Source organism: Rattus norvegicus, chromosome 12 (assembly GCF_036323735.1).
Source record: "Rattus norvegicus strain BN/NHsdMcwi chromosome 12, GRCr8, whole genome shotgun sequence".
Classification (NCBI taxonomy): Eukaryota; Metazoa; Chordata; class Mammalia; order Rodentia; family Muridae; genus Rattus; species Rattus norvegicus.
This window is the reverse complement of record NC_086030.1, coordinates 38,858,329-38,884,114: the sequence shown is the minus strand read 5'-3', so window position 1 is coordinate 38,884,114 and position 25,786 is coordinate 38,858,329. Positions and strand designations below refer to the sequence as shown.

The 25,786-nt window shown below is 48.5% G+C and overlaps 1 protein-coding gene across 1 annotated transcript in view; it reads left to right on the top strand.

Annotated features, from left to right (window-relative positions):
• The window catches only part of Bcl7a (BAF chromatin remodeling complex subunit BCL7A), a 31,920-nt gene extending 20,656 nt beyond the window's left edge, over positions 1 to 11,264 (top strand). Inside the window, 2 exon segments of the mRNA NM_001398956.1 lie at positions 6,417 to 6,538; positions 8,184 to 11,264. Of these exon segments, the coding sequence (NP_001385885.1) occupies positions 6,417 to 6,538; positions 8,184 to 8,255 (194 nt within the window). The 3' untranslated portion in view covers positions 8,256 to 11,264.
• Positions 11,265 to 25,786: the final 14,522 nt, after the last annotated feature.

Here is a 25,786-nt window from a genome sequence, read left to right as displayed (position 1 = left end):
GATACAATCCAATGCCCTCTTGGTCTCCAAGGGTGCACTTACATTTAATGAAAACACTTCTATACATAAAATAAACAAATAAATATGTAATAGGGTGAAGATATATTTTAATTGTAGAACTCTTGTCAGGCATAGCAGGGACCCTCGGTTTAATCCCCCCGTGGGCTTCTCTCTCTCTCTCACACACACACACACACACACACACACGGGAGCGACAGAGGAGATGTAGTTCAGTTGGTAGAGCTGTTGCCTAGCATCCAGGATGCCCTGGATTCTAACCCTGATACTAAGTAAACTGAGCATGGTAATACCTAACACCTGGAAGACAGAGGCCTAAGGACCAGAAAGAAGTTCAGAGTCACCCTTGGCTACATCCAGAGTTCAAGGTTAACCTGGAGAAATGCCTTGGAAGAAGAGATTTATTTTTATTTTTATTTTTATTTTTATTTTTACATTGCTCTCCGTTTGGCTCATTCACAGAGCTGTCTGGCCCCTGGGCCAGGGGACTTTTGAGATCATGGTCATAATAGAAAAGGGAACCTGGAGGCCTCAGGATGGTTTCTTGGCAGTGATGCTATGTGACCCAAGCTTAAAGGATAAAGTGATGTAGAAAGGCAGCTATTCCAGTCAAAGAAACTAAGCCCCAGAATTGTGCAACGCAGGGAACTGTGGGAAGCTGGTCTGACTGACTGACTGACTAACTGACAGCCACAGAGCTGTACAGGGAGTGCTGAGTGGAAGCTGGGAACTGGAAGGTCGAGGGCCCACCTGACTGTCCAGTAGAGTGAGCTGGAGAGTGTGCGTCCCAGACTTCAGCTAAAGTGGTCCTTCGTCCTGAAGAGCAAAAGTGTCCAGCAGGCTGCCTGAGAGCAGGTAGAGGTTCAGCTGGGCTTGACTGTCTCAGATTTAGGTGGCCACCATTTTTTTGAGCATGTGAGAGAGTATCCAATGTGCGAGGTTAGCCCTTGGGTAAGGCAGAAGTGGGTATGTAGGTCAGGATACTGAGGATCTTTTTTAAAGATTTATTTATTTATTTTATGTATATGAGTACACTGTAGCTGTCTTCCGACACACCAGAAGAGAGCGTCAGACCCCATTACAGATGGCTATGAGCTGCCATGTGGTTGCTGGGATTTGAACTCAGGACCTCTGGAAGAGCAGTCAGTGCTTTTAAGCACTGAACCATCTCTCTAGCCTTACACTGATTATCTTAGTTAGGTTTTTATTACTATGATAAAACACCATGACAGCTTGGGCTGAAAAAGGTTTATTTTGGCTTATAGTTCTGTATCACAGACTCATACAAAGGAAGTCAGAGCAGGAACCTGGAGCAGGAGCTGAAGCAGAGGCCATGGAGGGGTGCTGCTTATTCTCGCTCCCATGGCTTGCTCAGCCTGCTTTCTTTTTTTTTTTTTTGGTTCTTTTTTTCGGAGCTGGGGACCGAACCCAGGGCCTTGCGCTTCCTAGGCAAGCGCTCTACCACTGAGCTAAATCCCCAACCCCTTTTAGCCTGCTTTCTTATAGCACCCAGGATCACCTGTCCAGAGGTGGTACCGCCCACAGTGAGTGAGGCCTTTCTGATGGGACACTTTCTCAACCAAGTTTCCTTCTTCCCAAGTGACCCTAACTTGTGTCAAGTTGACATAACATTCACCAGCGCACAGGGAACCATTTAGATGTTAGGATGTGGACGGAAGTGTGTCTCTTCTATCTCAGGTCTCCTGTGGTTGTGTTCCTCCACCCCAAGAGGCGAGGCAGCAGCAGAGTGCTTGCTTAGCACAGGCGAGGCCCTGGGTCCCATACATACACACACACACACACATACACACAAACTCACACACACATACACACACACATACATACACACACACACTCACACACATTCATACACACTCACACACATACACACAAACTCACACGCTCACAAACACACACACATACATACACACTCACACACATACACCCAAACTCACACACTCACAAACACACACACACACACACTCACACACACATACACACATACACTCACTTTCTCACACACAGTCACACACATTCACACACACATACACACATACACACATACATACAAACTCACACACACATACACACACTTTCTCACACACATACACACTCACACACACACACTCACAATACTCTCACACACAAACACGCACACACTCATACACACACATTCACATACACTCATACACACATATACACACTTTCTCACACACATACACACTCACACATACTCTCTCTCTCTCTCACACACACACACACACACACACACAGAGTTTCTCTGTAATTTCCCTAGGGGCTTTGCTAAAGCCCCCTGCCATTTACATCTGTGGCCATGACCTCTTGTCTCAGCTCGAGGGCCCTTACAGTGAGTGGGGCACACCCACTAGTCTCCCCAGCATCTTGCTAGTTAGATAATGCTTTAGGCAGAAGGTAGAAGGGCTGGGTAGCCCTAGCCACGGCTAACCTGCTGTTCACTACTGAGTGGCCTTGGACAGGCAACATCGATTCCTGTGAACCTACCGGTTTGCTTGTTTCTAAAATGGGACAGATAAAAGTGGCTTCCCTTGTCAGATTGTAGCAAGGAGTGAAGAAAGTGGAGACACCAGCCAAGTGCTTAGTAGAATTCGGGGGTGGAAGGAAGGAGCTGGAGAGCTACGGAGAGCCCCCTCGTTCCCCCTCTGTGGGTGAGTGGTTCTGAGGTTACTGGGGCGAGTATGGTCATGTCTGGAACCACCTTTTCTTCATTCCTATCCTGCTGTCTGGCTATGGCCTCATTTCCCATGTATTTGAATCTGGGTTCCCTTTCTCCTAACAGGCTGGTTGCGGCTCAGCTGTAAGTTACGAATGCGGTCGGTGCTGCTTCTATAATGGCTGCCGTTCATACCCCCACCCTGCAACTGCATCAAAAGCTTTATAGACCCAAATGGGACTCATACCGGGGTCCTCTTCCAGTCACCCCAGGCCATTGGGCTCGTACCCACTTGTCTCAGCTCCCTATAGGGAGGGCACAATCACAGGATCCACATGCCCTCCCCACAGGTGGGAACCTGAGACAGGGTGGGTCGGCCACCAGCTGTTGACCTTGCTTTGAACTTGTTTACTGCTGAGTGAGCTAAGGGAATGACTTAATGTCCAAGCTCCCTGAACTAAATTTAGGCCCCGGGAAAATAATTTCCCCTGGGTGGATTCCAGAAGCACCAGGACGCTCAGAGAACAGGCTGCTGCTGCCCTGAGCCCTCAGGCCTGGCTCTCAAGGAAGCCTCGAGCCTGGGCATGCCTCTGCCAGCAAACGGGCATCGTGATTCTCCAAATCTCTGGTGACTGACTGCCCGAGAGCGGTAAACCCTCCCGTGCGTGCCCAGTGCGTGTGGGAAACAAACTGAAACTGCCCGCAGAGGCAGACACCAATGAAGCAGACTTTTTAGTTGAACTGTTAGTTAAAGCAAACAAATGCACTATGAAATAGAATACAAAGTTACATGGGCCCCCACGCCCACCCCCTTCCTTCTTTTCTGCTTTGCAAGCAGAGTATCATGTAGCAGCAGCAAAGGCTGGTCTTGAACTTCTGATGTCTATGTCCCAAGTGCTTCCATGTCCAACTTTTTTTTTTTTGTCCCACCCCACCCCCGCCCCTCCATTTTCTTTAAGGAAGGGAATTACTATATTACTATGTAACCCTACTGGCCTGAAACTCTCTGAGATCCTCCTGCTTCTGCCTCCTGAGTGCTAGAATTGAAAGCGTGCCGCCGTACCTGGCCCTCTAACATTTCTCTTCTTTTTTTTTTTTTTTTTTTTTTTGTTCTTTTTTTCGGAGCTGGGGACCGAACCCAGGGCCTTGCGCTTCCTAGGCAAGCGCTCTACCACTGAGCTAAATCCCCAACCCCTAACATTTCTCTTCTTAAAAAATGCTATGTGTATAAGTGTTTGCCTTAGCCACATATGTGCGCCATGTGTATGCCTCAAAGGCCAGGAGAAGGTGTTAGATCCCCTGGAAGTGACATTTCGGATGATTTTGAGCCACCCTGTGGCCCCTGGGAACCAAACCCAGGTCCTCTGCAAGAGCAGCCAGTGCTCTTGACTGGTATCTAGGATATTCTGTCATTTCTGTGTAGTTCCAGAACATTTTCCTCAGTCCATAAAAAATACTGCCCACACTGTACAGTCCCTCTCTGCCTTCCTTCACCATTTCCTTATAATGACCAGTCCGCTGCATGCGTGTGTGCGTGCGTGCGTGCTTACGCGTGTGCGTGCTGGAGCGCTGACCTGTTGTAGGCATTTCACATAAAGAACATCATGTGTCTTGGCTTCAAGAACCTTGTCAAGACAGGTTCTGCCCTGTTTCCGCTGCTGTGCTGTATCCTCCAGGGTGGCTGGCCCCTAAGTTTCTAGCCAGTCTCCTGTCTTCACCTCCCATCTCACGAGTGCTGGGATTACAGTCGTGTGCTACCCCGTCCTGATTTTCACACGGGTTCTAGGGAACAAATTTGGGGTTTTTGGCTTTTGTGGCTCACATGGGTTTTTTCCCCTAGGGAACAAATCTGGTTTTTAGGCTTTCATGGCTGTACTGTCACCCCTGAGCCATCTCCCTGACACTCCTTTGTTCCTTTTTATGACTGGGTAATATCTATTATAATACTATCTGGCTGTTCCCACTGCTGAATTCACCATTGTGAACAGTGTGGCATTTGTATTCAAGATTCTGGTCTCTGGACCAGAAAGTAAAATTGCTGGGTCTTGACAGGTGGGGGTGGCAATTACCTTTAATCCCAACACTCTGGAGGCAGAGACAGGTGGATCTCTGAGTTCAAGGACAGCCTGATCTATAGAGCAAGTTCCAGGCTAGTTAGGGCTACACAGAGGGGAGAAAAAAAACCCAGTCATATGTAAGTTCTTGAGGAAGGGCAAGAGGGAAAACTGAGGCCATACAAGTAACCCAAGCGATTAGTATCGTCAGATAAACAATTGCTTCACATGATGCTGTTCAGCCAGGTTGTAAACTCTCGTGTGTAGAGGATTTGTAAAGATAGGCAGATGTCTGTGACGTCACCATTTAGAGAGATAGGAAGTCCGTAGGCACATGAGGGAGCAATCTAGAAAGGTAGAACAGAGTCCTTTAAAATGCTGGCATCTTAGGGGCTGGGGATTTAGCTCAGTGGTAGAGCGCTTTCCTAGGAAGCGCAAGGCCCTGGGTTCGGTCCCCAGCTCCGAAAAAGAACCAAAAAAAAAAAAATGCTGGCATCTTAGAGGTGTGAGGTATCAGTTAACGTGAGTGTAGCTATGCTTTTGTTTTCCTCTGTGGTTAGCCATTGCTCGAGTCACTTAGACTCATCCTTATTGTTAAGAGAAAAGTTGGGCCCGGGATATAGTTCATTTGATAGAGAACTCACCCAGGGCTGGCATGCCGGAAGCCCTGGGTTTGAACCTCACCATCAAATAAACTGGCTTTGGCAGTGTGCACCTGTGGATCCCAGCACTCAGGAGGCAGAGTCCATAGGCCCCAAAGTTCAAGGTTATCCTCAGCTTCTAAAAGAGTCTGAGGCTGGCCTCGGATATTTGAGACCCGTCTTAAAAGAAAAAGGCAGGGGGCTGGGGGAGATGGCTCATCAGGTAAAGGTGCCTGCCAACTTGAGTTCAGTCACCAGAACTCACATGGTAGGAGAGAACTGACTCCATCGTGTGGTCCTCTCACCTCCATATACGAACTGTTGCAAGCACATATACTAAATAAACAAATGGGAGTTGTTGTTGTTGTTGTTTTTTAAAGAATTAAAGACTGGAGAGATTTCTCAACTGTTAAGAGCGTTGGCTGCCCTTGCAGAGGACCCAAGTTTCGTTCCCAGCAAGCGCTCGGTGACTCAGAACCATCTGTGTAACTCCGTTTCCAGGAGATCAGACGCAGGCAACAGGCACACATGTGGTGCCCAGACATACATGCAAGCGCTACACCCGTCCACATAAAATAAAAATAAGAAACTCTTGGGAACGCTTGTTTTCCGCTCCCTCTGCTGTTAGGAGAATGCTGGTTCTCTTCAAAAGCCCAATGAAGTCTCTGCGGCCATGACTTCCCCCGCCGGAGCCAGGTGGCAGCCATGATTGCTGTAGTGCTTGGTGCCCAGCAGAGGGCGCCAGACACTGGCAGCATTATGCGCTTAGTAGCCCTCCCTCTTCCTTCTCCAGGCAGAGGGTCGGAGACCCACAGAACCCACTTGTGGCCTGGCTCCTTATAACTGTCTGGCTAGTTGATACATCGAAACTTCCCAAGCTTTGGTCCAATCGAGCTCTGGAAGCCCCTGGCCACAAAACTCCCCAGATCTGGGTATTTTTAGTACCTGGCCCATCTGCTGCAGCTTCTCATGTGTCTGAAAACAGCTTCTGTTGTCTTGCTTCTCGCTCAGATGCTTCTGACGAGCAAAACTCCCAGTCTTCGATGGAAAACTCAACGAACAGCTCAGAGAAAGCGGAACGGCAGCCATCTGCAGAGTCAGGGCTGGCGGCAGAAACATCGGCAATCTCTCAGGTACCTGCCGTCCCGCCTCAGTGGGTGGGGCTGGGGTTCTCCACGGTGCGTTGAGAGTCATGCTGCTTCCTGTTGGACTGTTAGAACGCTGTTCGTCCATTGAGCAGCAGCTCAGAGTTTAAGCCTACACCACCTGGGACCACGGTGATGGGAGGGATGTGTGGTCCTGCGTCAAGAGTCCTCTGGCGTAGAGGATGTGGAGTCTTGTCTTTCTAATCTCAGCTTGGTGATGGTGTGGCGTTTGGGTCCATCAGAACATCTCATCCCAGTGAGCCCACATCCTAAGGTTAAGGAAGACATAACCTCAGAAACCTAAAGGCCGGATTACTCTTTGGAATTTTGCATGCGATGGAGCCCCTGCTCAGACCCCTTCTGTGTTGTAACCAAGTATCAACATCGTTCTTGGATTGTTCAGTGCAAACCCAAGGTCCAGGGGCAGGAGGCAGACACAATGGAATCTAGCCCAGGTTCAAATCCAGCTCCGGCACACCTATAATCTCATCTACTTAGAGAGTTGAGGTTGTAGGATCGCAAGTTCAAAGCCAGCCTGGGACACTTAATGAGAGAGCATCCTTATCTGTCTGTCTGGCCCTGTGTCCCTGCTGGACCAGGTCTTTAGCCGTCTCTACCCTAACCATAATGAAGAGGTGCTAACTTAGAGGTGTGAGAAGGGCACTAGACTTGGAGAGAAGGCTCAGATAGAACAGGATGTATTGGGGGGAGCAGGTCACCTGGCCTCCCCAGCATTGGTAAGAGGGGCAAATATTAGAAGCCTTGTTTCAATCAGTGCTTTACAGTTTAAGGAGAAGGTTCAGGTTGGATGCTGGATGACACCTGTAGAGGGGCCATGTCATGACAGCTCAGACAGATGGACAGACTCTTAACAGGTACAGCAGGTAGATCTTGCTTATGGAGGGGAGGTGGGTGTGGATAGAAAGGGAACTGTAGGGTGCCATCCAGGCACGGGCTTTATCTTATGCCAATGACCACTGTCTTCAGAGCGCTGTCCGTGTGTCCATTCAACAAATGCTGAGTTTCTGCCCCCAGCCAGGTGCCTGGAGCCTGGGGGCTAACAGGTCAACAGTAGAGTAGTGCTGGGTGTGGGGGAAGCCACCGTAGAGGTGGGTCGCAGGACTAAGCCTTATGCTTGGGTACGTCCACAGGTACAGACAGGAAGACTAGTCAGTCCCAGAGAAACTTGGTCCAGACTGAAGGCAATGGGACTCAAACACCGTAGGGAACAGCATGGGGGACAGTTCAGAGTGACAGTGTGGTTTGGGCAGGTGGGGTTTTGTGCGCTTTCTGAAGCAGCGGGATTGAAAGTTCTCCGTGTGTCTGGAATCCCCTACCACACACCCCACACACCCATACACATATAGTGTTCATGGGTTCAGTCAGAACTGCACGGCTTGCGTGCGTGTGCGCGCGCGCTCTCTCTCTCTCTCTCTCCCTCCCTCTCTCTCTCCCTCTCTCTCTCTCTCCCTCCCTTCCTCCCCCTCCCCCTCCTCTTCTTTCCCTTCCTCTCCCCCTCCCCACCTCTCCCCACCCCCCCGCCCCCGCCCCTCTTCCCTCTGGAGCCAACCCGTGCCCTGACCACACTCCCTGCTTGTACCGACCCCAGTGGCTTCTCTTCTTTCCCCCAAAGGATTTGGAAGGAGTGCCACCGTCTAAAAAGATGAAGCTGGAAGCCTCTCAACAGAACTCTGAAGAGATGTAGGCGCCTGATGGAACCCTCTGCTCCATGGTTCGTGGCAGGTACATCGGCAGGCTTAATTCTAGAACGCGGCCCAAGCGAGACTCCTCTTGGGTGCGAGCAGAACTAACGTTTCAAGTTTACTTAAGTGCAAATCCAAGAAAAAACCTAGAGCGGCGGGCGGAACTTCGCAGACACTGACGGACGCTGCTGTGAAAACGAAAACACTTCGAACCTTCAAGTGACTGTCCTCGGGGGAGGTGGGTCTCGGCCGACAGCTCAGGAGTGTCTGCGCACCATCTCGGAAGCCAAGATTACATTTGTGTTGCTGCTGTGTTCCCCGCCCCCACGTCTCTATTTAACGACATAAGCTATCCGAGGGTGGTACCAATCAGGAATTTGTTCTCCATAGGGGCTTCTGGCTCTCCAACCAGTTCCTTCTGCTTTCTTTTTTTGTGCCTTGTACCCTAGAGGTGACCTCTGGCATGCTTCCTGGTTTTTGCATCCCTCCTGGCCAAGGGCCCACTCGGTTTGATTGGCTGCCCCCTTAACTGCCTCTCTCCTCCCTGCCCCGAGACTGCTTCAAAGCAAGCAGGGTTGAGCAGCAGGAGACCGGGCGCCTCTCAGTGGCTCCTGCTTCAGGTGAGCAGTGTTTGGGCACACCCTGAGCCCCAGCTTCCAGGGCCCCTGGGGCTACAAGTTCAGCCCCATTTCCCAAGGGCTGGCCTCCTTGGTTCAGGACACGCCCACCTGCTGGAGCCACGGAGGCTAGGGGTTTGCAAGCCACCGTAGCCCAGATTAACATGCAAAGCCTTTAGAATTTTCCGGCACTTCCACCCTATCTCCTCCCCCCCCCCCCCCCCCACTTTAGCCACCACTGGCACTGCTCTCTCCAGGTCCTCTGAAGACTGACCGTGAGCTTGTCTCCTTAGGATAGTAACAGGGCTGGGGAGGTTGGGAGCAGGCAGCCGGAATAGCTGGTGCTGAACCTCTCCCACAGGACAATGCTTGGATTTCAAATCCATGGAAACCTGCTGCCCTTCGTCCCCTGTCTCCTATCCCCCCCTCCCCCGCCCTTCTCCTCCCAGAATCCCAGGCTGGATGCTCCTGGTTCTGACTCTCAGAGGCCACAGGTAGATGGAGTCTCATTCCCAGTACGCGCTGTCGGTCTCCACTGGGGGTCGGACCTTAACGATTGGGCCTCAAAGGCCAGAAACCAGGCGAGGCGAGGCGAGGCGCACAGGAACCGGGAAGATTTGCACACCCCACCCCCTCCCCCCCAGAAAGGAGCCACCGAGGAGCTCCCTTCCCCGATCTCCTTTGCACGGAGACAGCGCTCTCTCTCTCTCACTCGGTGGAGACACCACTTGGACGGACCACCCAGCTGTTGATTCCCGAGGCCTGGTTTGCTCTTCTTAACTCCTTGACTGGACCCCTCAGACCTTAAATGCTTACCCCCTATGCTTTCTGCACTGGAGTTCGAACTCCCTAGGAGTTGTACGTTGGGGGGGCCGGGGTGGGGTTTGTTTTTCTTGTTTTGTTTGTTTTGTTTTTTGTTTTGTTCGCTAACTGGTGCATATTCAGGTTACCACCTTTTGACGTGTGGATCTTTCTCCAAACCACCGTGGGAAGTGTCCGCCAGGCTCCCTTTTCTAAGAGTTTCTGAGGGGACAGCTCCCATTTTCTTTGTCTGGTTTTAAGGGAGCTGTCTATTTCCTATACTTCAAGAAGAATCAAAATGTTCCTGAATTTTAAATACCTCATGCAAAAAAAAAATTATCTCCTGAAATAATGGAAGAAGAAAAAAAAAAAGACTTTGAGAATCGTAATGTTGAAGTTAGCAATGCTAAAACGTTTCCGTCTTAAAAAAAAATTTCTTGTACTTAGCGATTTTGCCCCTCAGGCGGTCCGTTCTGTCCAGAACTGTGTATGCCCTTCGTCGTGGCCGGAAAGAAACCAGATGCATGACCTCCGACGTATCTCAAGGTCAAGGCAGCTTTACCTCCAGATGTAGGGCGACATTTTTCTTTCGCAGCAGAACTCCATTTAGGTGAAAGATGAATTCGGATATTTATTTCTTTTTTTTTTTTTCCCTGGGAAACAAGAGGTAATGTTACAATGTAAACAGCTGAGGGAGAACCCAACTGGGGCATCCACGGAGCCAGCAAGGCGGCCAGGGCCGCCCGTACCTCTTCGACCCTCTGCAGCCTCTGGACAGTCAGGAGGAGTCGACGCAGTTGAGAGGGAAGACGGCGGTGAGATCCACGGTACCGAGGCTGTCATTAGTTTTTCTCTGAAGTGCCTGAAGGTAGGAATGGGCCGTTGACGGGGACCATTCGGATGCCCCCCACCCCGACGGCCACGCCAGGCAAAGAGCCAGCAGCCCTTGCACTCCGCGCTGGCCGAGAAAGCCTTCCACGAGGAGCGGTCAGACTGCAAAATCCAATGTGCTTCCTTCCCCGCCACGGTCCTCTCTCCGAGCCGATGGTCCCCATCCCTGAACCCCTAGCCCTCAACCCCACCACAGAATCTAAGATCTTTCATCTGGCTGCGCCAGGGGCAGGGGATCCTAAGCAAATGCCTTCCGTGGACATCAGGCCCCATGGCCTAAAGGGCTCCCAGGGCAAACTTCTCCCGCAAAACCTGAAGGTGGGGGAATGGCGGCTACACATTCCACAAAGTGCTACACTTGCACCCACAACCGGGAAGGCTATGAAGCGATCCTTAGAGGGTGGTGACTGCCCATCGTCAGACGGTGTCGTGGCTTGGAATGTTATTATTGCCGAGGACCTGGTTAGAGGTATAAAGACCTTTTTTTCACTGTTACCTAATCTTTTTTTTCTCCCCCCTCTTACAATTTTTTTTTGGTGTGTTGTACAGCAGTATAATTTTTCACTTATTTATTCCATCGGTAGATATTGTTTGTACAATGTACAATGGTTTTCATTTCAGAAAATAAAAAAAAAAGTTCTGATCATAAGTTTGGCGGCTTAGCCCATTGTAATAAGGAATAAAAATCAGGTGGATAATGAAGTTCTCTCTGGCTGTTCAGGCTTCTTTTGTGAGTCCTGTGAGTTCCTTGTGGGAGGCTCTACCAATGACCAGAGAGCTATGCCAGCTGCTGTTATTGGCTGGAGGGATGGCTCAGTGGTTAGAGCACTGACTGCTCTTCCAGAGGTCCTGAGTTCAAATCCCAGCAACCACATGGTGGCTCACAACCATCTGGAATGGGATCTGATGCCGTCTTCTGGCCTGTGGGCATACACACAGGCAGAACGCTGTATACATAATAAGTAAATAAATCTTTTTTTTAAAAGAAATGGTGGGGGTTAGGGATTTAGCTCAGCGGTAGAGCGCTTGCCTAACAAGCGCAAGGCCTTGGGTTCGGTCCCCAGCTCCGAAAAAAAAGAGAAAAAAAAAAAAAAAGAAATGGTGGGGCTGAGTGGTTCTCAACCTTCCTAATGCTGAGATCTAATACAGTTCCTAAAGTTGTGACCCCCCCCACCATAAAATTGTTCTCATTGCTACTTCATAACTGTAATTTTTGCTACTATTACAAATTGTAATGTAAATAACTTGTGTTTTCCGAAGGTCTTAGGTGACCCCTGTGAAAAGGTCATTTGTCATCCCAGGGGTCATGACCCACAAGTTGAGAACCATTGGCTTCGAGGGTAAAGGCCTTCATTACCATCCTGCTCTGGTAAGCTGAGTTGATTCTCTGCCTCGTGGAAGGAGAGACCTGACTGACCCAAGCTGTCCTCTGACAGTCACCCCACCCACCCACCCACCCACTGTGGCACATGCATGTCTGCACATGTGCACACAAAATAAAATTAAAGGACTGTAAGTGGAGCTTGGTGGGTAGAGGGTCTGAAGCCCTGGGGCTGATTTGCAGAATCACATGACTGCCCTGTGGTAGAACTGCTAGAGGCAGGAGGGTCAGAGTTCAAGGTTCATCCTCAGCCTGGAGCTAAAGCCCCTCCAAAAAGAAAAGTCCTTTGTGGTGACAGATAGGCTGTTTTCTCTTAGATGTGGGGAAGTTTGTCCCCCTAGAGCTGAGGACCGAACCCAGGGCCTTGCACTTGCTAGGCAAACGCTCTACCACTGAGCTAAATCCCCAGCCCCTTAATTTTTTTTATACAAGGGTTCACTTTCCGTTCACCCTGTCACTACCACAAGGGTGTTGAGGGTAAATCCTGGTTCTGCCGGTTGAACTTTGGTTTGTTGTTCTGTACTGTAATGCTCAATTCTGTACTGGAAGGGAATCCTCGTGTTTACAAGCTTTTGTTGCAGGAACCTTGATTTAAAGTGATTGATTAAATACAATTGGCTCTAGCCAACTACTGGGGCATTAGAGGTGGGTGGATCTTGAGTTACCTGGTTGGGAGTGGAGAAGAGAGAAAAAACGAGAGACCAAAAGGGAAGGGGACGATTGAGAGCAGGAAGCTGCCCAGGAGGGGAGATGGACCTTGAGCACGTGGCCAGGAGAAACTGCAAGTATATCTGGGGTACACTGCTGGGCAGGTAGCCAAGCCGGAGGTAGCCAGGCCGGCAGTTAAAAGAGTGGATCAGGTAACCCCACTCATGATCAAAGCCAAATAAAATAAACATAGTCTGAGTCTCATTTATTTGGAAGCAAATGGGGATAACCTTAAATCGCCTGTACTACACCAAGGTGCCCCAAGCCTGAATTATTTCGTTTTTATTTTTAATCAGGGTCTTGCTGTGTAACTTACTGGCTTAAGAGCTTCGATCCTCGGGGTTGGGGATTTAGCTCAGCGGTAGAGCGCTTGCCTAGCGAGCACAAGGCCCTGGGTTCGGTCCCCAGCTCCGAAAAAAAAGAAAAAGAAAAAAGAAAAAAAGAATTTCGATCCTCCTGTCGCAGCCTCTGAAGCGTCGGCGTCGGGGTTGTAGGGGGATACATAGATATGTACCGCCATGCTTGACTCAAAAAGAAAAACAAAGTCGCCCCCTCCCTTCAGATCTGTCCCCTCTTGGGTGTCACTTCGGTATTCTCCACTGCAGGAGGCTCTGGTGGAGGGACTCAGTGGACTCATTTGTGTTACAGCCTTTTCCTTTTAGTAGGGCAGCTACTCACTGGTGGTCAGGCCCAAACCAGCGCCATCTGGCTTGTTCCCTGCCTGTGCAGTCTCACTTTTTGCAGCTGAAACTTGGCTCTGGTCCCAGGCAGTGAGCTTACAGAAGTTTGTCCAAGAGGTCTGGGAAGGCGAACATCTTCTCGTATCTGCTTCTCCTTCCCACCCCTCTTCATTGTGTACTCGGGGTGTTTTTTTTCCAGAATTGGTCGCTCAGTTAAATCAACTCCTGCTAGGGAAAGTTCAGCTGTGGAAGACACAAATCACGGGGACCTTGTTTACTTAGCAGGGTTTAAAAAAAGAAAAGAAAAGAAAAAGAATCCACCGGCTCCGGGATTGCTTTCCCTGGATCCACACTGGTGGTTCCCAGGCTCGGGTGAGAATCTTGTCCATTCTCCTGCTCACCTCTCTAGTCCCCAGTTCGTTTGCGCTCTCTCTCTCTCTCTCTCTCTCTCTCTCTCTCTCTCTCTCTCTCTCTCTCCCTCTCTCTCTCTCTGATTTATTTTATGTTGCTACACTGTAGCTGTCTTCAGACACACCAGAAGAGGACATCAGACCCCATTACAGATGGTTGTGAGCCACCATGTGGTTGCTGGGAATTGAACTCCAGCTCTCTGGAAGAGCAGCCAGTGCTCTTAACCACTGAGCCATCTCTCCAGCCCCTCAGTTGTCTCTTGACTATGTGGAGCTGCTTTCTTTGATGTCTCCCTTCATGACGGGTAACCCACGCACAGAGCAGGCATTTGTTGAGCGCTACCTCTAAGAAGTGTCCTGGGTAGCTGTGATTCACTTAGCAGAAAAGTGAGCCAAAGCCCTAAACAAGATGCCCAGTCTGGGTCAAGGGGATGTGTGTGTGTTCTGAAGGCTAGGGTTAGTGTAGCTCCGAGCAGTGGAGGAACCCCAGGCAGGGAGCTGAGACACCCACTTTCCCAGGTTGACTGGAAGGAGTAGCTGGTAGTTTCTGAGCCAAGACTGGGTCTGCTTGACTAGAGACAATGTTGCCAGTGAACAGAAAAAGGCTGCACCAGAGGGGAAGGCAGGGCAGAAGGAAACCGGGACATTGAGCCAAGCATTGTTAAGTACTCCCAGGTGAACTGAGACAATAAATACTGCAGCCACCCAATAGCAGGGCGGAGTCAGCGGGCTGCCGAAGGCAGACAAAAAATAAAAGCTCAAGTCCTTGGGAAAGCGACATTATCACTGAGGTCAGTGCTAGGGTTGAGGATAGATGGTAGATCATAGTTTTAACTTCAAGGCTCACAGTATAGACTGTTTAAGTCGGTTGCACTTCCCTCTGCCTCCACCAGGCGGTGCTCTTCACTGTTTCTAATTGTTAGTCTGGGCTGTCCAGAGGAGACTACAACCATTGGTTCAGGGATGGAATGCATGACCTAAAGAGGTGTAATGAGAATCAGCTCTGGGAATTTCATGGGCACAGGTTTTGTTGGTGGTGGTGGCGGCGGCGGCGGTGGCGGTGGTGGTTGTGTGTGTGTGTGTGTTTGAGTGCGTGAGCGCACACGCGCGAGTACATTGTAGCCATCTTCAGACACACCAGGAGAGGGCATTGGATCCCATTACAGATGGTTGTGGGCCACCATGTGGTTGCTGGGAATTGAACTCAGGACCTCTGGAAGAGCAGTCAGTACTCTTAACCGCTGAGCCATCTCTCCAGCCCCAAACTGGTTTAAAGATGGCATTTGGAACCCATGTCCAGGTTGTTGAACGTGACTGAAGTTGACAAAGTGTTGAGAGCCGGGGAGGATGCATTTTGTGTTAGGGAAGCAGCCCCCAGTTGCCTCTCTCCAACCTGTTGGTCCTGTGAACCAATATATGCCCTGGAAGGGCTAGGCCAGTTTGTAGGAATCTTTCCCTACGTCCCAGGGCTCAGAGTGTCTATTTGATGACTCTGGTCTTGACAGAGCCTTGACAGAACTCTTGAGTTCTCTTTGCTAAGTATACAGCCCAAGACAGTGTAGGAAACTTGCCCCAGTTCCAAATCATCCCCCTTTGGAGCCGTGTAGCAACAGATTTTGAAATTTCAAAGCCGAGAACAAGAAGATACCCAGAACGGCATGGACCTAATTTGGACGGTTCCTACGGCCTTTTCCTGAGTCTTCAGCTCTTTCCTGCCACGTGATCACCCTCAGGCGAGTCTCTTGCATTTTCTCATTAATAAAACAGGGAGATTAATAGAGCCTGCTGCTAATTGTAAAAAATTACATTTTATTTATGGAGGGGGTGTCACGGGGTTGAGAGGGTGCACATGTCACGGCTGGTATGGAGAGCAGTTTGCAGGATGGTTGACATCGGACTTGCCTAACCAGTGTGCTCCGCCCAATGCACAGCCTGAATGGTCCTTGTGGAATAAGTGGAGCTTCCAGGACCCAGTCAGAAAAGAAGCGATTCTAAGGCTGAGGTAAAAAAAAGCACAAAGACAGGACTTCAGGTCAGATAGCACATCCCAGCCCTAAGCTCGGGGCTCGGGAATACAAGCTCTGAAAATGCTCAGTGGATCAGCCGACTGGAGACCCATTCTTCCAGGCCCTCAGGTTTTTCTCATCTGCTCACTACAAGGGCCTCCAGGAGGCAAGGTGAGACACCAATGCCAGCCCTTGGGTGCTGTGTCTCTCTGGGATACCCCCTGGGATACTGGTACCCATGGATGCAAATTTGACTCGAGGTCACGGCCTTTCTCTCTCTAGACCTGGAAGGAAATAACAATCTGCTCTGTAGCAAGGAACCTCTAGAGGGTCTCCCTCAGTTCTCCCTCAGGACTCTCTTGGCGGTGAGCTCATCTGACCTCTTTGTAACCTTGAATGATAGTCGAGGACAGAGTTAGCTGCTCCGCTTCGCAACAAGGGAAACTGAGGCCAGGGACGTAACTGGCGAGGCTCTATAGGGGCTCAGGGAGGCAACCTAACCTTTCATCTACTAGATATGAGCTAGCAAACCCAGCCCGCCCTCCTGCTTTTGTAAACAAAGTTTTTATTATGCCATAACCATAGGCGTTCACTTATGTACGGTCCCTGCCTGCTCTCGCCATATAGTCTTAGAGCTTAGTCATTGCAGACGAGACTCCTGACTTCCAATGCTGAAAATAACCTCTGGCTCTTTACAACGTTTGCTCTAAGCCTTGGACAGAACCACGTTTTTCTTATTGGAAGAATGGTAACATTCAGGCTGAGAGTAGCCGGATCTGTCTGTAAACCCAGCAGTGGGAGAAAGCTGAGGCAGGGGGATCAGGAATTTGTAGTCATCCTCTGCTACATTGAACGCTGGAGAGCAGCCTAGTCTATAGGAGATCTTGTCTCAAGAAAAACAAGAACTTCCTGCTTCCTGTGAGTCTCTGGTTGTTAAGAGGGTTTCTTTCTTTTTTTTTTTTTTTTTTTTTTTTTTTTTTTTTTTTTTTTTTTTTGGTTCTTTTTTTCGGAGCTGGGGACCGAACCCAGGGCCTTGCGCTTCCTAGGTAAGCGCTCTACCACTGAGCTAAATCCCCAGCCCCGAGGGTTTCATTTTTATATCATTCTCTTACCCTGCTGATCTGTCACCTGGTTTGCAGCCTGGCTCGGGGCTGGGGGTCAACGTGAGATGAGTACCCACAGTGGACAGCCTACAACCTCAGCCAAGTGAATTTTTCCTAGGATAAGCCTGCCCCAAACCAGTGACCAGGATTTGAGTTCCCTTCTGCTCTAACTTACTATGTGGTCAGGGTTCATGAACCCCAGTCAACGACCTGCATTAGAAATTCAATCTCGGGCTGGAGAGATGGCTCAGCCGTTAAGAGCCCCGACTGCTCTTCCAGAGGTCCTGAGTTCAATTCCCAGTAACCACATGGTGGCTCACAACCATCTGTAATGATATCTGATGCCCTCTTCTGGTGTATCTGAAGACAGCTACAGTGTACTTATATATAATAAATGAATAAATCTTTAAAAAAAAAAAGAAAAGAAAAGAAATTCAATCTCGTATGACCTGGTACAGGCCCCATCTCATTTCCCTGCTACTCTCAAAGAACAGAGGCGACGTGAATCTGAAAGGCCAACAGGACAGAAGTGCTCAGTTTCACTGAACTTGACTGTGTGGGACAGCCTTACTCTTTAAATATAAGAGTTAAGTTTAGGGCTGGAGAGATGGCTCAGTGGTTAAGAATACCCGACTGTTCTTCCAGAGGTCATGAGTTCAAATCCCAGCAACCACATGGTGGCTCACAACCATCTGTAAAGAGATCCGATGCCCTCTTCTGGTGTATCTGAAGACAGCTACAGTGTACTTATATATAATAAAATAAATCTTTAAAAAAAAAAAAAAGAGTTAAGTTTAAATTTAAGTTTAAATGGTGATGTCTTTATGAACAGTTGAATGGGATCAGGACTTCTCAAGATTTTGTATTTGTAACGAAGACTTTTTTTTAAAGATTTATTATGAGTACACTGTAGCTGTCTTCAGACACACCAGAAGAGGGCATCAGACCTCATTACAGATGGTTGTGAGCCACCATGTGGTGGCTGGGATTTGAACTCAGGACCTCTGGATAAGCAGTCAGTGCTCTTAACCACTGAGCCATCTTGCCAGCCCACAAAGACACTTTTAAATAAAGTTTTACAGTTTGTATAAGAAGTAAACAGAACAGGGGCTGGGGATTTAGCTCAGTGGTAGAGCGCTTACCTAGGAAGCGCAAGGCCCTGGGTTCGGTCCCCAGCTCCGAAAAAAAGAACCAAAAAAAAAAAAAAAAAAAAAAAAAGAAGTAAACAGAACAATACTCTCATTAGATTGTATGCTTGAGATTGGTACACGGCCAAGTGTGGGGGCATACTGCTGTCATCAGCACTGAGGTAACTGAGGTAACTGAGGTAGAAGGCTTGTTAATCATTCAAGCCTGGGACTGCAGAGATAACTCAATGGTTAAGAGCACTGGTTGTTGGAGGAGTTAGAGAAAGGACTGAAGGAGATGAAGGGGTTTGCAACCCCACAGGAAGAACAACAATATCAACCAACCAGAGCTCCCAGGGACTAAACCACCAACCAAAGAGTATACCTGGAGGGACCCATGGCTCCAGCTGGATATGTAGCAGAGGATCGAATTGTCTGATATCAATAGGAGGAGAGGCCCTGTGAAGGCTCGATGCCCCAGTGTAGGGGAATGCCAGGGTGTTGAGGTGGGAGTGGGTGGGTGGGAGAGGGAGCATCCTCATAGAAGCAGGGAGAGAGGGGGGAACTGGGAAAGGGGACAACATTTGAAATATAAATACATAAGCTATCCAATGTAAAGAAAAAAGAGAGGGTACTGGGAGGAGAGGAAGGGCTGATACTGGGCTATAAAATGAATAAATAAATTTAATAATAAAAAAGTTATATATATATATGTATATATATATATATATATATATATATAATGTATGTATGTATGAGCATTGGCTGTTCTGGAAGATCCAAGTTCAATTCCCAACACCCACATGGCAACTCATCCCAATTCCAGGGGATCAGACACCCTTAAATCAATGCACGTAAAGTTAAATAAATAAAAATCTAGAGCAGCCAGGGCTACAGAGAAAGCCTGTTTTGAAAAACAAACAAGAAGACAGAGGAGAAGAGAGACAGAGAGAAAACTTTTGTATAATACAGTATAATTGTAGTTGCTCAATAAATGTTGGTTGTTTTATTTGTTTTTTTAAAAGAATTATTTATTATATATAAGTGCACTGTAGCTGTCTCCAGATAACAGAAGAGGGCATCAGATCTCATTACAGATGGTTGTGAGCCACCACATGGTTGCTGGGATTTGAACTCAGGACCTCTGGAAGAACAGTCAGTGCTCTTAACCACTGAGCCATCTTTCCAGCCCCAATGTTGGTCACTTTATGATCGTTAAAATTTTGGTTTCCAGGGTTGCGGATTTAGCTCAGCGGTAGAGTGCTTGTCTAGCAAGCGCAAGGCCCTGGGTTCAGTTCCCAGCTCTGAAAAAAAGAAAAAAGAAAAAAAAATTTTTGGTCTCTAAGAGAAAAAGAAACAAACAGTCCGAGGGCTGGAGAAAGGACTCGATTCAGAGCTTTTGATACTCTTGCAGAGTTCAATTCCCAGCACCCTCATGGTATCTCACAAGCAATTATTCCTTCAATTCTGGGGGATTTAACACTCTCTTCAGAAGTCAGGCAAACAGGACGCACACACATACATGCAGATGTAATCCTCACATCTATGGTTAAAAAGAAAATGTTCAAGCCCAGCCTAGATTACAAAGCCAGACCCTCGGGGCTGGGGATTTAGCTCAGTGGTAGAGCGCTTACCTAGGAAGCACAAGGCCCTAGGTTCGGTCCCCAGCTCCGGAAAAAAAAAAAAAAAAGAACCAAAAAAAAAAAAAATTATAAAAAAGCCAGACCCTCTCTCAAGGCTGGCCGATGGTGGTGCACACCCTTGGTCCCAGCACCTGGGAGGCAGAGACAGGCAGATCTCTTGAGTTAGACGGCAACCAAGTCTACAGAGTGGGTTCTAGGACAACCGAGGCTACACAGAGAAACTGTCTCTGGAAACGAAAAAACAAACCAAAAGGTCCTAATCTCAAAAATGAGAGAGAGAAGGAGTGGGAGAGAAACCCTCACATAGGAGATGAAGGCAGGACAATCAGGAGTTCAAAGTCATCTTCAGCCACATAGCAAGCTGGTGGTCAGCCTCAGATACATAAAACCCTGTCTTTTGTCAAAAGGAAAAACAGTGTGTCTATGAGTGTTTTGCTTGGCCCTGCATCCGTGCATTATGTATATGCTCGGTGGATGCAAAAGCCAGAAGAGGGCTTAGATACCCTGGGGCTGGAATTGCAAGCCGTTGTTAGCTGCATTGTGGGTTCTGCAAACAGAACGATCCCAGGTTCTCTAGAAGAGAGACAAGTCCTCTTAAACATCCCTGAATATACATTTTTGATAAAACTAGAAAGAAATAAACTAGTCCAAACCCATAGTTATTTATTTCTTCACCCACCTATACTTCCATTTCCCTGTCTGTGAGACTGGAGTGACGTTTGTTCTCGCCCCCACCCCCCCACCCCTCAAAGTTTTGTGTGGGGACACACAAAAGGCGGACATGGTAAGCTATGTAAATGGCTGAGGGTGTCCTGCCACAGAATTCCTCTGTGCCCTCCTAGGATGAGGTGCGTGTTTGCAAAGGTATCAGTGTCTCTCTGGCCAGAGGTGACAACTGAAGCGGAGGGGGATCCTGTTTGGCTTAGCGCATCCGACCTGCCGCAGGCCTGGGCTGCGCAGCCACGCGCAGCGGATGCACCGGCCCTGAACTCTTTTCTCCGAGTAGTCCCCAGAGGCGACGGCTGCCTTTCAGTTTCTCCACTTGTTTATTTTCGAAGGGACGTTGCCAGACCACAAGGCCACCCCTGCCCTTTCATGGTGTGCTACGGAGATTTCAGGAAGAGGGAGAAGAAGTCAAGACCTAGAAGCCAATCCTCCTGCCAGCAAAGGACGGCAAGAAGCCCCAGCTGTTAGGTTGCAGGGGCGCATCCGGGCGGGCGGCTCAACTGCAAAGAGGGACCAGAAAAGTGTCCTGAAAACCCGGAACCTGGAGAATGCTGTTAGTGCTGATGGTGATAACGAACATCCACTAAGCGGCGCTGAAATAATCGGACGTCTGTGTGCAAAAATAATGACCCTGTACTTGGTACCTTATCTCAAAGTAAGCCAGAAGTAACCCACAGAAGATGGCTCGGTGGTTAAGAGCATATACTGGCTGGACAGAGTGGCTCATACTTTTAATCCCAGCCCTTGGAAGACGGAAGCAGGTGGAACTCTGGGAGTTTACGACCAGTATAGCACTCATAGAAATTTCCAGAGAAGTCAGGGCTAAATAGTAGTGAGACCATATTTTATTTTATTTTATTTTATTTTATTTGTTCTTTTTTTCGGAGCTGGGGACCGAACTCAGGGCCTTGCGCTTCCTAGGTAAGCACTCTACCACTGAGCTAAATCCCCAGCCCCGAGACCATATTTTAAAACAACATCCAGGTCTTGGTAGCTCTCACTTGTAATCCTAGATATCAGGAGGCAGAGGCAGGTGGCTCTCTCTGAATTTGAGGCCAACCTGGTCTACAGAGTGAGTTCCAGAACGGACAAAGAAACCCTATCTGGAAAAACAAACAAACAAACAAACAAACAAACAAAAAATAAAAATAGAAAAAAGAGGGAGGGGCTGGAGCGACGGCTCAGAGATGATTAAGGGCACGGGAGGTGTTGGCATTTAGTCTAGGCTCCGCCCCACAGTTACCTGGCAATAGCCAGGTTTGCCTGACTCACTTTAAAAAGGGCTACTTGCAGGGGCTGGGGATTTAGCTCAGTGAGTGGTAGAGCGCTTACCTAGGAAGCACAAGGCCCTGGGTTTGGTCCCCAGCTCCGAAAAAAAAAGAACCAAAAAAAAAAAAAAAAAGGGCTGCTTGCCCTCCCCACCTCCTCTCTTGCTGTTTTGCTCTGTCCTCTTGCTACTGCTCCCCCTCTCTTCCCATTTCCCTCTCCCCTCTCTCCGCGTGCTCAGGCCGGCCTCTACTCTTCTGTCTCTGTCTCTTCTGTCTCTCTCTCCTCTCTCTCTCTCTCTCTCTCTCTCTGCCTTTCTCTGTCTCTACTCCCTCCACTCCCCTCCCCATGCCCTAAGTAAACTCTATTCTATATTATATGTCATGTGGCTGATTCCTCAGGGGAAAGGGATGCCTCAGTATGGACTCGCAAAGGCACCCCCTTCCCCCACACCTGACCGCACATCCACCAACATATTCCTTCTTTCCTTAGATCTTTTTATAAAACAGGATGCTCTTGCAGAGGTCCTGGATTCAATTTCCAGCACCCACATGGTAACTCACAAACTTCTTGTAACTCCAGTTACAGATCCAACGCTTCCTTCTGGCCTTTACTGATATCTGTACTCGTGGGCACATCCCCACACACAGACAACACAAATAAGTACATCTTTTTTAAAAGGGAAGAAAGGAAGGACGGGAGAAAGGTTGCTCAGGATGGTTCAGTGAGTAAAGACATGTGTAGCCAAGCTTGAGAGGCCGAGTTCAGTCCCCAGATCCAAATCGTTGGAAGGAGAGATCTGACTCCTATAAATTGTATTTGATCTCCACGCACATGCCTGGGCACTCACATACCCACACATACATGAATAATGTTGAGAGAGACAGAGACAGAGACAGAGAGACAGAGAGAGACAGAGAGAAAGACAGAGAGAGACACACAGAGAGAGAGAGACAGAGACAGAGACAGAGACAGAGACGGTGACAGAGACGGAGAGAGAGAAGAGGTGAATTTTCCAATGCCAGACCCAAGTGTCCAAATTCCCAGGAGAAGTCGGTCAACCTTCTCCCATGCTGCCAAGTAGTCTTTGGGATTGGAGACACCAGGGAGAGAAGAGAGGAAGAGAGTAGGAAGGGGGTGTGACAGTCTTCATTGTCAACCTAGCTATGTTTGGAATCTTCTAGGAGCACACACCTCTGGATGTCTGTGAGAGAAAAGTTAAGAGAAGTTTAACTGAGCAGGAGAGACGAATGTGGATGGCACCATCTCATAGGTTGACAACCCAGACTGGATAAGAGAAAAAGGAGACAAACCATGTGTTCCTTGCTGTTTCCTGACTTCATTCCCTTTGGACTTGACAATACTAAATCTAGAAAGCTTGTGCAAAAGGATACAAGGCAATACCTATAAATCCCAGCACTCAGGAGTTGGCAGTGGGAGGATCAGAAGTCTAAGAACAGCCTCTTGTAAAAGTAACTTTATTCACCTGATGTAATCGTCGTCTCTGAGGCTTACAGCCTCCCTCTGCTAACCTAGGCCTAGTCCTGGAAACTTCTAGCCTCCATACAGTCTTTTTTTTTTTGGTTCTTTTTTTTTCTGAGCTGGGGACCGAACCCAGGGCCTTGCGCTTCCTAGGCAAGCGCTCTGCCACTGAGCCAAATCCCCAACCCCGCCTCCGTACAGTCTTATCTAGGCCTAGAATGTTTTCAACCTCTGAGACTTACTGCTGAATAAACTCACCCTTTCTAGCTCTTTCTGAGCAATGGGTGGCTGACTCAACTGAGTTGTTCTGGCTTAAACTCCTCTCCAAGCTGACTGACTCAATCTGGCTTCTCCAATTGGCCTCTTACTTTTTGCTTTGTTTGGCCTCAAACTCTGGCAATCTGTTCTAATCTTCTGGTTCCTCCTCATTCTCTGGCTCCTTCTGTCTTCACCTGTGTTTAGCTTTTTCTCTCTTCAACCTGTTTCTGTAAAACTCTCCCAGTAAAACTGCCTTCTCCTCTTTTTTTTTCCACACAGCCCTCTTAAGTAGCTTCCCTTTCCCCTCTAGTCTCATCAGAGCTGGGCAAATCCTATCCTCTCAAATCTTTCTCTGATTCGTCACTTCATCTGTCATTCAATTAGACATCACTTTCAAACATGGTTGCTTCCTTCTACAAACTAACTTTACCTTCGTTTTGGGGGATTGAAGGTGTGTACTAAGGACACATCACAACTAGAAATAGATTTTTCCAGTGAACAACACAATCTTGGGGTTCACAGTCTGAACAAATATCCTGCAAATGGCCTCTATTACTTGAGACCTGCCCCCCCCTTTTAGAAAAAGATTTATTTTATTTTATATGTTTGAATGTTTTGTCTGTACACATGTCAGTGCACCAGATCTGTGTCTGGTACCTGTGGAGTTCAGGAGAGGGGATTAGATCCCCTGGAACTGTTTCCGACTGTTGCAAACCACAATCTGGGAATTGAACCAGATCCTTTAGAAGAGCAGCCAATGCTCTTAACCACGAAACCATCTCTTCAGCCCCAAGATCCTGTCTTGAGAAAACAAAACGAGGGCCTGGAGAAATGGCTCAGCAGTTAAGAGAGCATGCAGCTTGTGATACCTAATCCTGGTTGTCATCTCTAAGCACTTAGAAAGAGAGTCTCAGCGGAGGAATTTGGGCATGTCCGTGGGGGCATTTTCTTGGTTGTTAATTGATAATAGGATGGCCCAGCCCACTGTGGGCGGTACCATCCCTAGGCAGGTGGACCTGAGCTTTATAAGAAAGGTAGGTAGCTGAGTAAGCCAGGGGAAGTAAACAGCTTTTCTTGTGTTACCTCTGCTTCAGCTCCTGCCTTTCTGCTTCATGCCTTAGCTTCCCTTGCCTGTGGACCTGAAAGCCAAATTAACCCTTTCCTCCCCAAGATGCTTTTCTTGGGAACAGAAACCAAACTAGAACAGAAGTTGGTGCTGAGAACACAGAGTATTGTTGTAATGGACCTGACCATGTGACTTTTTTATGCCTTGAAGTATTTTGTGAGAGGAAGGTAAGGGAATTTTGGAGCTTTGGGGTGGAAAAGCCATTGGGTGCTCAGAGCTTAGTGAGGTTTTGTGGGAAGTTGGAAAATAGTGCGGAAGGAAATGGGGACAATGGAGGCCTGGTTCATGAAGTTTCAGAGGGAAGCAGGATACTCCAGTACTGTTCATGCGATTTTTTTTTTAAATCTTAAAGATTTATTTATTTATAAAATACACTGTAGCTGTCTTCAGACACACCAGAAGAGGGCATCAGATCTCATTACAGATGGTGGTGAACCACCATGTGGTTGCTGGGAATTGAACTCAGGACCCCGGGAAGAGCAGTCAGTGCTCTTAACCGCTGAGCCATCTCTCCAGCCCTATATTTATTTATTTATTTATTTAGAATCTATGAAGTGGGGAAGGGGGGCAGCAATGAGGATGTAAAAGGAATAAAAAAAGAATCTATGAAAATGAAATTGTGGTTTTCCTGGAACAATGGATACTGGTGTGCTAAGGCTGTAATTAGAGACCAGCCTCATGGCGGCGAAATCTGGAAAGTTATTTCTTCAGGCTCAGAATACAGAACACAGAAGCTGCGGTCCAGAGGAGACCAAGGCTGTATCTCAAGCTGGCAGCTGAACTTGGTAGTGGGTAAGAGTCTCCCAAATGATAAAGGTTTGGGCAACATGAAAGCTGCAAATTCGAAGGGGTCATGGAGGGCCTCTGAGACTTGGCACCCTGTGGCCCGGTTGGAACCGGAAGAGGCCAGAAGAGGCCGCTGGTGAAGGTGAAGCCCCTGTTTTAGTCGAGACGTCAAGGTAGGTGGAGACATCAGCGCTGTGGGATCACTACCAAAGACTGTGGCAGATGTGGCACATTCATAAGCTGACAACCTGACCGCTCCATGGTGTGGTTGAGGGGAAGGTTTTTATTGTAGACATTAGGGAGAAAAGAGTCAGAGGCATCTGGAAGAGCCCAGAGCGGAGAAAGTAGTAGATTGAGCATGCCTAGCAGACTGGACCGGGTCATTTGAGAAGGAGGGGCAGAACAGAGAGCCAGGGGAGACAGAGAGGGAGATGGGAAGATGGAAGATGATAAATGTGGGGGGGGGGGTGGAGGGAGGGAGGGAGGGGGAGAGGAGAGAGAAAGAGAGAGAGAGAGAGAGAG